The sequence below is a fragment of the Wolffia australiana genome, chromosome 6, assembly GCF_029677425.1.
Source record: "Wolffia australiana isolate 7733 chromosome 6, ASM2967742v1".
NCBI classification, from domain to species: Eukaryota; Viridiplantae; Streptophyta; class Magnoliopsida; order Alismatales; family Araceae; genus Wolffia; species Wolffia australiana.
This window is the reverse complement of record NC_135840.1, coordinates 13,251,705-13,263,531: the sequence shown is the minus strand read 5'-3', so window position 1 is coordinate 13,263,531 and position 11,827 is coordinate 13,251,705. Positions and strand designations below refer to the sequence as shown.

Below are 11,827 nucleotides of genomic sequence, written 5' to 3'. Positions count from 1 at the left end.
CTGAGATCAGAGAGGCCAGCCACGGTATTTCGTATTACGGCATTATATCAATAAGAACCGTCGGGTACTTTAGGTTCTTAACAGAAACTTCCCTAAGGCAAATGACTAAAATATCCCCGACAGATTTGGGGATCCTCTCAGAAACCCAAACTATCAAACTTGTATCGAAATTGGCATCAGGAACATGCACCAATAAAAAAAGAAAGCGTATACACTCTATTGTTCTCTGTGATCGATACTCACACATTAAGCCTTAAATGAATAATATGCCTTGAAGGACAACTGAATAATACAGACCAAATAAGTAAGGATTACATGGATAACAAACCTTCAGTCAGTAAAACATGGCTGAAGCAGACTACTTCTTGTGCTTCACTTTGGTGATACGCTTCAGCACTTGAACGCCATTCCTCATCTCCCTGAAGGATGGAAAATATTGACATACGGTCAAGATAGGTGATGAGGGGATCAAAGAATTTGTTATAAATAGGCAGATTCCAATCACCTTCTGCTCAGGAACACGAGCAAGTAGAAGAGAGGGAGTAGTAGCAGCAACAGAATACAGACGATCAGATACAAAATGTTGCTCTGTTTCTGTAGGATTTTAAGAAAAATAGAAAATTGAAGGGCAGTTGATCTTAAACTAAAGAAGACGGACAATAAGAATATCAGCGGGGAGAATAATCTTACCCTGCCTCCCATGGCGAATGGCTTGTGCTTTCCGTTGCATGTATGAGAATCGCAGAACTGCCTCACAAAAAATTCTGACATGTATTGTGCAAGAGTCCATTGATTATTTTGACAAAAAATAATATGGCAAAAACAGCTTAGGATTTTGAGATACCATGCAGACGGCTCTCTAAAGGGGACTGGTTGACTGGGAAACAGCTGTCAGCAAGGCTCTGCAAATATTCTTTACGTATGTAAATAAGATCTATGGCAGATTTTTTATTTAGAGTTCTTCTCATCGGCAGGTGTTAAAATTTTGCTGAAATCACTATCTCAATCAGGCTGTGTAAATTAGAAAAAAAAAGAATAAATGAGAAAATCAGGACTTGATGACTTGCGCGCTAGATTACCTCACAAAGATGGCGGTTCCTCAAAGCTGCGCCCAGATTACATTTAGCCTTGCTTTTCTTGGACTCCACCACTTGGTCACAGTGCAATGCACCGCACAAGTCGGCCAAGCATCGGCCCTCAGTCTAAATTCAACAAAAGATTGTGAGACATTATCAAAGCAAAGAGGTACATTTCATAGTAAACAATAACCATGAAACTTAGATGGCATACATTATTAAGTAGATTATAATGGCGATTGTCAAAATGCAAGTCGATAAATTTTTCTTCCCGGAATCTCTTTTGGCAAAATCCGCAACGCCATTCATTTACATCTACATGGACTTTGCGGTTCTCTTGATCTCTAAACATGTCATTGTCAGGGTGAAATCTACACGAGCTGGAAATTTGATACTTCTGTTCCTCCACAAAGGGCATCAGATACTGCACAAAGTCGGGTACAAATAAATAATAATACTGCAGAAAATAGAAAAATGTTCATCCGACAAATGGGAACCAAGAAGAACATATAATTACAAAATATTTTTACATCGTCAATGATCTTTGAAGCAGCTCTACTTCTTTCTCTAGAACAATGAATCTCAGGACGAATACCTGCAGTTCTGAGAGAAAATGAACTTCACTCTGATGAAATAAATTTATCAAATCAGAAAATACAGAATCAATATCAATTCAGTTGACTTCAGCCGACGTAACTCATCAAAAAATCAGGATACTAGCTTTTAGTGCAGGAAAGAAAACTTCAAAAACTTTTGTTCAGATAGATCTCAATTGTAAAAGAGGGATCTAGGAAAAAACATTTACGCATGTGAAGCAAGTAATTGTTTTTTTGAAAACTCACGAGGCGGTCACCCGAACTAATCGGTAACCACCTGTCAAGTACATGCCATGAGCCCTGAGGCTCTATTACATCTATGTTCGTCCTCTTCCCTCTACAACCCCACCTTGAGGGAACCATGACGCCATGAGGCCTTCTACCTCATGGGCTAGCCCATCCGTTGAAGCTTTCCCCCCTCTGAAGATCACCTCGTTTCTATGGAGCCATATACCTCAGAGCACTGTCAGCGCTCGTCTCCCCTCTTCTCTTTGTCGAGGACCGATTCTCTGGATGGACTCCAGAAAGGCCTCCTCAGATGATACATTCACCGCCAGTTTTGATTGGGTGGCCCAAACCATGCGGGCGAACAGGCAACCGAAAAACAGGTGATTAAAATCCTCGTCGCCTGTTGTACACAGCACGCATACTGACGGGGCATCTGGATACATCCTCTTGCAGAAGACACGAGTCACCAACCTCTTTCTGAGCAAGAGCCACCCAAAGATCTTTTCCTTCAGCGGAACCTTTAGGTGCCAGATGACTCGACATGCCCGAGTTGTTACTTGGTCTTCCTCACTACTCTGGCAGATCCGAGTGTAGGCTTCCCGCTCTGAAAAAGGAGCGCCTGTCCACTCCAACCCATCTTTTTCCTCTGGGTGAGGGCAAATCTGACTCAGAGCTTTTGTATACCCAAGAAATTGGTTAGTCCCGATAAGGCGTCATCTACCCTCTGGGCCCATGTGCTGTCCCAGCACTCTCCCACAGTAGCCTCGGGGCAGCGGGCGAGCACAAATAGCCGAGGGAAGGCTTTGCAGAGGGGTCCGTGCGGCGACCAGTGGTCTACCGAAAATTGGAAAGGAGAGCCGTCACCTAAGCGGGCAGAGTAGAACTCCCGGATTCTGTGGAAGATGTCTGAGGCCTACCCAGAATGCTGAAGCCCCCTTTATTGGGGCTATTTTCTTGTCCCAATTCAAGCCCCGGCCAAAGCTCTCTCAAAATTTGGATGGTTAGGTCCTCGTATGGTTGCATAATCCGTCACCCATTTCGATAATAATACTGTATTCATGCTTTGGATATGCAATACCCCTAGGCCTCCCAGTTTGGTGGGTCTGCAAACCATATCCCACACACCAATGCCAGCCCTCGGCTTTGGTCATTTCCAGTGCCTTTCCAAAAGAAGCGTCTCATCAGGCCTTCTATTCTCTGACTGATTCCAGTAAGGATCTTGAATACAGAGAGATAAAATATGGGGATTGCAGATAGGACTGCCTTCAATAACAACAGCCTGCCGCCTCTGGACAGCACTTTGACTTGCCATCCTTCCCACCACCTCTGGACAGCACTTTGACATGCCATCCTTCCAGCCGCCTCTCGACCTTCTTTATCACCAGCTGCCAATCTGCCTTAATCATCCGCCCTTTGACTAATCGAAGGTCTAAGTATCTCATAGGAAGATTACTGATTGGTGTTCTCAGCCCCTCTGCACATTGTGTCTCCTCATGGGAGAGACCGGAGCTTACGAGTGCTGACTTGGCCCGATTGATACATAAGCGTGAGAAGTCTGCAAACAAGTCGAGTAATGTGGACAAATTTTTTGCCTCTTCCACGGAGCCTTATACGAAGAAAGTACTGTCATCCGCATATTGCAATAGCGGGATACCCTCCGGGACGCTAGCGGTTTGGTAGCCCTTCAGGAGGCCATGTGTACTTGCAAGATTAGTGCATATGGCAAGTGCATCTACCGCTAGTACAAATAGTAGGGGTGTCAGTGGGCACCTTTGCCTCACTCCCCTTTGCACTTGTATATGCCCCCTTTCTGGCCTTCCATTCACCAACATTGAGAAGGAGTGTGTTGTGATGCATCTCTTCATCCACTTTACCCATTCCATGGGGAGCCTCTCCTTTTCATTGATGCTCAGAGGAAACCCCAGTCAAGCGTATCATATGCCTTTGCAAAATCAACCTTCCACATAAGACCTTTTGTTCCATGTCGTTTCCATGACGCTAGGATCTCGCCGGCAGCTACGGCACTATCCACCAGCAAACGGCCTGGTATAAAGGCAGATTGAGAGGGTCCTACAAGTTCCCCGCTTACCTCTCTCAGCCTGTTTGCCAAAATCTTTGCAATGATTAGGTATATGGAGTTGGACAAGGAGATTGGTCTGAAGTCCTCAATCCGCTCAGAGCCTTGCTGCTTGGGTATTAGAACCAAGTAAGCCCTGTTTAGTCTCTCCATGATGCCTGTCCCATGTTGGAACTCTTCAAGCATGGCCATCACATTTAGTCTCACCAATTCCCAGAATTCTTTATAGAAAAAACTGACAGTCCGTCTGGGCCTGGCGCCCCTTCGCCATTCAGGATTTTGATTGCCTTCTTGACCTCTTCTTCTGAGAATGGTCGAATCAGTTCCTCTTTGCGTGAGGGTTCCAAGGCCCGTGCACCCTTTCCGCACCATACCCACGTATTGTGTCTGCCTTTCTTGTAAAAAGTATGGAAGGGGTCTGCAACTGCACGGCCCACCGGTTGAGAGCCAACATTTTCTTGGCCTCCCACCATCAGTTTCCAGATGCTATTGATCTGACAGCTCCCATTTGCTACTAGGTGGAAAATTTTCGTGTTCGCGTAAGACAGCTGTCGAGACCGCTGTCTCCAGTCCATCTCAAGTTTTTTGTCTTCCTCGGCTACCACACCCCTCCACTTTCTTCGTTCCGTTGATTCTTCCTCATTCAAGAACTGTATATCCTCCAGGTCGTCCAAATGTTTGATTCTGCACGAAGCCTTGTTTTTTTTCTTTTTTCTGTGCTCATGTAGTTGCTTGCGAAACTCCACCAAATGCTTTCTCAGCCCATGTATTTTGACGGCTAGCGTTTCTGTCTCGAAATGTACTATTGGTTGTGATAGCCACATTACCTTCACCTCTTCTTTGAAGCCAATCTTTTGTAGCCACGATTTGTTTACCTTGAAGTATGTGGGTCTTCTGGGCCTCTCATTTGCGACCCATGCGATTGGTGTATGGTCCAAAATAGGACGCAGGAGTGATCTCCCGTCTGCTAGGGGAAAGCGCTCTGCGAGCTTGACCGAGCAAAGGAACTGGTCCAAACGCGACTTCCTATTGCCTCCCGTTGTGCTCCTCAAGTATATATGCCATCGGACGGCCCCATTTCTTGTAATGATGTCTCTGTGATGAAAGCCCAAAAGGCTTCTGAGTCTGCGTCTCTCCCTCCAACATCATTCGGTCGATCTCTTGCCTCTAGTGTCACGTTGAAGTCTCCACCTAACAACATGGAGCACCCTCCAAACGTGTTTGTTAACTCGGTTAGCTCCATCCATAGCTCACTTCTGCGCCGGACGTTAGTTGGGCCATACATCGAGGTTACGACCAGTTCAAGATTGTTGCTCAGGCACTTCAGTATGGCTGCTGCGGCAAACTGTCCTGTCCACGCAGCCACTTTTGCGAACATGGCCTCATTCCATGCTACCACCACTCCCCCAGACCGTCCGACTGCATTGACCACTATAAAACCCTCAAGAAATCATCTGCCTACTGTATTCCACTCCCTTGGTTCACAGCGCTTCAGCATGGTCTCCTGTAAGCATGCCACTAAAGCCCCCCACTCTATGAGGTAGCCTCCCACCACTCGACACCTACCTTCGTCCCGGAGGCCATGGACGTTCCATGAGATTCACTTCATGGTAAACCTTCTTCACCCCATTCGCTGCCCAATGACAGCTTCAGTCCTACTATTGTCCCCATCGCTTTAGCACGGGGAGTCTTAAGAAAGTCTTCTACCACTTCATGTCAAACTGATATCTAAGTGTGGGAAGAGAGAAGGAGAGAATAAGAGAGAGAATGAGAGCATAAGGGCACCAACAAGGCCCATAAGCATAAGACTCCATAAACTCTCCCCCACGCCAGAGAATATAGACCATGTGCATCAACTTGGAAAAATGAAGAATCCATCCAAGACTAATAAATTGCCTACTGCGCAATCCTATGCAATGAAGGTCTCCCAATAATATGCTCTCTCTAGAATCAAGTCAGCAGGCCTCCTCGTATTCAGCAGATAAAATCACAACTCAAACTGGAATCCCCCACCACTGGGTCGCCTTGCTCCCAGCTGAGTTCCACGTCCTTGCTCCTTAAAGAAATACCAGAATGTAACACATCGGTCAATGCCACAGGCAACACCTGATCAACTTGAGGTCCTCCGCTGCTGTCAATGCCACAGTTAATATCCCGCACTTTATTAAAGGTCAAAGCCAAAATCCTCAGTGGTCTCTGCCCATGGTCTGGTTCTCCTTCAGGGTCTTTCCCTGGCTTTGAAAATTCCCCCATTATCGTCCTGGGCTTCCAGATTTCTGGAAATATCTGCCCATCCCCTCTGGTCGCAATGAGCTCCAGCGTCCAGCAAGCTCGGCATGAATCTCCCTCCCCGACATGGAACCAAAAATCAAATCTTGATTCTGAGAGCTTCCACCCTCCTTGTTAGTTATAATGCACTTGAGAGGAAGTTCCCTTTCTCCCCGTACTTGGTAAGTTCTCTTAAAGAACTTATGTGCATGCACTTCGCTGGCAGCGTGATGCCAGGTCTTTAAATTGCTCTTCTTTGTCTTCTTCTTCACTTCTCCTTCTTTGAACCTGCTCTGAACCATGTTAACTTTCGATGATCAGAGGAGAGAGAGACATGGCAACGGGAGGAGCCTGGCTCAATTTAACTAACCATTTATCAGCCTCAAATAGGCAGATAGGCTATTACAATCTGGTAGAAAAGAGCCTAAAGAAGTACGCAATGATGACGACCATAATTTGCTGTCTGAAAGATCCCTGAATCCTCTGAAGGCATTTATATGGATGTTTCCCTGGATACACAAAGACTTAACATAGTTCAAGAGTTTCTTCCCACGTTGATTGGTAATTTGGATGGTATTCTGGAAATTAAATTGCTCAAGGCTCTTAACTGTTTCTACTGCAACTAAATTCACTGACCCAAATCCTTTCACAAAACATCATATACCACAAACAGATATGAAATCTTAACCAGGACGCCCAATCGAGAGGAAATTCCTAAATCTTCACACTTGTGAACGTTCGAATTCCACAGTACTGACTTTGGTATTATCTCCATAAATCAATAAATATTGCCTCTTAGGGGCTGTCTGGTGCTCTCAGCACTCTCCATCTTCTATCTTAGTCTCAAATCCACCTGTTGGTGTCAACACGTGCCTGGAGGTTTCTGTGAAAAGGCTCAGGATCAGTGGAGGGAAGTTGTTGACCTTCATATCTTGGACATGGTCTGCAGACCAGTCACCCCTTAGCGCTCCCTGGCTAAGGGGTGTCACATGTGTGGGCTGACTTATGGAATGGAGGACATATTGAAATCAAGGTCTTGAGGGACAACTATGGATCATGGATGGATTGAGAGCTGCACGCAGCTCGAAGTTTAGGGGCATCTGCATTCTGGCATTGCCTGAGGCAAGTGTTTCCTCAAATACGAGACTTTCTTGCAGTCAAGTTGAGCGACACATCAACTTTCTGCTATGGCTGGACAACTGTTCAGTTGGGGGCCTCCTATTTGCAGAGTTCCCACAGCTATTTGCCAAGAGAGGATGCCTAGGACCATGGTATGGGACTGTTAGGATGGTCATGTAATCCATTTTGCATCAGCAATACGTCAACACAAAGGGTGGAGGATTATCGTAGGATGCTGCGCTCCCTACTACATCTGCGACCTGCAACCGGGGCAAGATGGGTGGGTGCAGTCCGGCATACACTTCTCCATGAGGGGAACATTACGTACAAATCAGAAAGACAATCAGAGATGGAACTGCCAACCATCAACACACGTCGAGTCATATTGAATCTAAAGACCCCCCTAAAAGGATGGCTGTTTGGGTGGCTGCTCCTTAGACAGGAGCAGCGGGGAATGGCTTATTGTTGGTTTCTCAGCAATATGGCTGCACCGCAAAGAGGTCATTTTCATAGGACGAGAGGCATCACCGGTTGGCGTAGTACATGATGTAGAGACTTTAGTCTCTGTTTAGTTTAGACGGAGGTGAATGCAGAGTTTTGGGACCCCGTGGTTCAAGGCTGTCAGTATAATTTTCCATCGGTAGAAGCCCTTCTTCCTCTGAACAACACCTCGTTTTTATGCAACCAGATGGTCCACAACACCGCAAGTGCTCGGCCCCCTTCATTGTTTCCTCGTCCTTTGTAATTCTGTGCCAAATCCCAAAAAGCCTGTTCAGATGACCAAAGACTTCTAAAAGATCAAATAAGTGAAGACAGGATAGATGGAAGCGTTGTTGAGTGAGTCTAATTTGTAAACAAATGGTCCAATGTGTTGGATGATTGTAAATGACCAAAGTATTTAGGAGAGAGCTTCTCTAACGGTTTTTTGGCCAAGTGAATCAATTGTTGAGTGAGGGTGGTATCATGCTCTTGTAGTTGTTGATCAAGTGAATCAATTGGTGCTGGTGGCGATCTGTGACTGATCAAGATTCGGGGATCTCTATCACTTAATGTTGGTTGAACGGCATTAAGAACTGTTGGTCAATGTAGCAACTCAACAACTTCAAGAGCATGATTGCTTAGGGTATTCTGTGACTGTTGGTAAATGACCAATCTCCATTGCTTAGGGTACTCCAAAAGGGGAACACTAATACAGCATTCTTCACTTTGATTGTTGACTTCTATATGACGATCTGTTTCCAGATGATAAGATGAATTCATTTTTAATGTGGAGTTCCTTCCAGAATGAACTTTTATACACTCTCTGACGGAATGGAGTTGGGTACCCCATGAAGACAGAGAATTTCCATAATAAAGATGTCGGCAATAGACAGCTGTGAATTGGTTTTTGAGGCTAATAAATGGCTATATTTGAACGAGAGTAGCGTTATACCCTTGGGGAGATTGGTAGGCCTTCAACTGAAGCCAGTGAAACTTCTTTCCCGCAATGATTAGGAATGGAGAGCAGAGGTAGCAAACCAGCAGGGCTCATGGCCTTATGTTGTTGACAGACCTGACATAGAGAAACATGACTTAATTTGCTTTTTCATCCGTTGCCAAGTACCTGATGAGCTATCAGTTTTTAGGTCTACTGTAACCCAACATGGTTGCCCACTTTAGTGTCATGGAATTCGAGGTGAATAAGTGGAATTAGGGTACAATCGCAGGGCAGAATCTGCTTCTTCTTGTGAATTAAGATATTTCTTTTGGAAACATTATGAAATAAGAAATTCTGCTGCAGGGAGTAATGCTGATGCTTGCTATCATTGATGAGTAGAGACTGTTTGATGGAAGAATTCCAGTTGTATACCAGTATATCATAAAAAACTAGTTATAGTAGTTCTAATGACATTTATGTGTTTTGATTGTGGTTCTAGAATGTCATCTTGCAGCTACGGGATTTCGTGAAAACAGTCAACCCATGCAGCTCTCCCAATAGTTCAGCACTAGTAGGAAATGAATGTATGTTGGGCACAGTAATTCTGTTTAAAGCTCGATAATTGAAGCACATTCTCCATCCTCCATCTTTCTTTTCATTCATCAATGCAGGACTTGAAATTAAACAGGTAGAGGATATGATGACATGAGAATCGAACTACTCTAGGATATTCTTCCCGTTCAGCTACGGGATTTTGGGAAATATCTAAATAGGTAAAGGTTGATGAGTATGGAGTTTGGTAATAGGTGGATCAGGCGGTCAGGTGTTCTTTTGGAAGGAGGAAGGTAGAATTTCTGGGTATAGAGGGTGGGATATCAGGTATGAGATCCAGATCTTTGTTCTGGTGGATTGAAGTCATGTGGATTGGAGATTAAATTCCTTCCAGCCCCATGATAAGATCCAGATCCTTCTTACACATGTTTTGGAGCAAATCGTTCACTAAAATAACAGCAGAGCCTCTTGTCTTTTCTCTCAGTTTCAGACAACTTAAGATTCCATTGTTTACTGGGTCGTTCTTGGTTGGGGAACTGATCGGCTTGAACGAGCAGGGTGGTAGTCGGATTTGAGGCGATCACGTGGAGGTCTCCTGTCTAGTGTTGCCGTTGGAGCAGTAAGATTTGATTGGTTCATACAATACAAGAGAAGGGTGGAGGCAGTGATCGTTCCAGCACATTTTTTGTTCGTCGTTGAAAATCCAGATTGTCATGATCTCCTTCCGAATCTTGATCCATCTTCTTTTTTTTTGGAAATATAAATCTATCTTGATCCATCTTCTTGACCGCGCAAAGGTTGTCAGATCAGATATCAGCCGATATGCTCCCAAGGAGAATATCAAGGAAAACTCAAGAAATTCTCAAAATTAAATGAAATATCTTTACTTTAATTTCCAAAAAGTGATGAAACCAGATTATCGATCACAAAAAATATCCTGATATCAGAATCAACAGCTTCTAACATAAAAACCAAAATAGAGGTAAAATCACAAAATTTCGCAATGCCTCGTATCTACAATAATAAGATAAACAGAAATTAGGAACTTCTTCTAGGTTACGATTACTGGCTTCAGAGCCTAAAAGTTTACCAACGAATAGAATGTGGATAGAACAGAAAATTATAGAATCTCAAATAAATAAAACCATTCAGTCTTCCTAGGTTTCACATACAAATTCGTTTTCATCTTCATTACCTCGTCTCTTCAACACTTTCCTCATCCTGTCGCACACAACGCAAAATATTAGACCGTTAAACTACCAACAGATAAGTGAACAAGATATTAAGCTAGGACATTTTCGAAACTACAATGTCCATGAATGAATCTGATTGAAGAGAAAACTGTATAATAGAGTATTTTCCGATATTTCTTTTAAAAGTAAGAATGTGAACATGGAAGTTAATTTAAATCTTTCAAAGAAGTACCCGAACAACTCCTTCACAATCACGAACCAAAAACGATAAGAGCAGCAGTATGCCCAAGGTAGCAGCGGAAATAGATGACACAGTTTTGTTTTCTCCCATTCTTCCTGGAAAAAAATAAAAATGTAAGCAAGTTGCCAAATCTAATGCCAAAAAAGTCCACCAAACCATCATCAAAATCGTCATTAAGACTTGAGAAAATAAAAAAACCAGAACGTCAGTACTTTGGAGAGGTCCCCGACTTCGGTATATTTTTCGTTTTATTCAATTAACGGGTTTCTTCTTCAGGTTTAGGAAAAGCACGAAAGATATTAGAACACTCCCTACCATTTCACAATTCTTGTAAAATAGAAATTCTAGGCTGATTCTCACAATTCTTGAATCAATTTCGCCATAAGCAATCTTGAATACGAGTCGTATAATTCCAAATTTGTCCACGCACGCATAGAGAAGAAGAAAGAAAAACGCACAAAGGCTGACTCTAGCCTCCGGTTGCGACGGCTCCGCTACTTAGGAGATCGTCACATTTACAAATGAACAAATTATTCATAGAAAACCAAAAAACCAGGCAATTTAGCGCCACCAGGGCAAAATCATATCAATCAGGATGTTCATTCAGATTCCGGATTCCATCTTGTCATACCAGCAATCAGCTATCGGTGGAGGCTCCTCGATCGTTCTCTTTGCAGGGATCGCGATCCCTACCGATGACCCATCATCGTTTCTGCCACTGAACACCCTCGACCAGTTGAGAAAACCCAAACCACGGTTTTCTTCTCCCATTTAATAGATAAATAACGACGTGTTGGAGATACCAAAAGCCCTCTATATAGTATAATCTCGTTGTTATTGATAAAATATACAGGAAAGAATGCCTTGGGAATAAAATTCCCTTACTCTTTTAGCATACTTTTTAATACTCGTAAAATGTAGCATTCACATTTAAGACAAATGAAAGAAAACATTAATTTTAACTAAGATCTCAAAAAACCTATCTCAGAAAGAAAATTGTGATTCAAATTTTGAAGGCTCTCTAACTTAAACCCAGAAAAGCTCAATCACATATTGTATG

The 11,827-nt window shown here is 43.6% G+C and overlaps 1 protein-coding gene across 5 annotated transcripts; it reads right to left on the bottom strand.

Annotated features, from left to right (window-relative positions):
• Window positions 1-246: 246 nt before the first annotated feature.
• Window positions 247-11,538, bottom strand: LOC144704320 (uncharacterized). Of its 5 annotated transcripts, none has more exons than XM_078576704.1 (10): window positions 11,399-11,538; window positions 10,759-10,862; window positions 10,529-10,554; window positions 1,607-1,679; window positions 1,291-1,500; window positions 1,080-1,202; window positions 845-902; window positions 691-764; window positions 506-594; window positions 247-419 (listed from the first exon to the last, which is right to left on the bottom strand). In XM_078576704.1, the coding sequence occupies exons 2-10, from the start codon at window positions 10,855-10,857 to the stop codon at window positions 359-361; spliced, it is 813 nt and encodes a 270-aa protein (XP_078432830.1). In that variant the 5' UTR covers window positions 10,858-10,862; window positions 11,399-11,538; the 3' UTR covers window positions 247-358. The 5 variants fall into 5 exon arrangements, with proteins under 5 accessions (XP_078432830.1, XP_078432831.1, XP_078432834.1 ...); XM_078576705.1 differs by having other exon boundaries at window positions 10,759-10,858; window positions 11,399-11,536; XM_078576708.1 differs by having other exon boundaries at window positions 1,607-1,671; window positions 11,399-11,514.
• Between the last annotated feature and the right edge of the window lie 289 nt (window positions 11,539-11,827).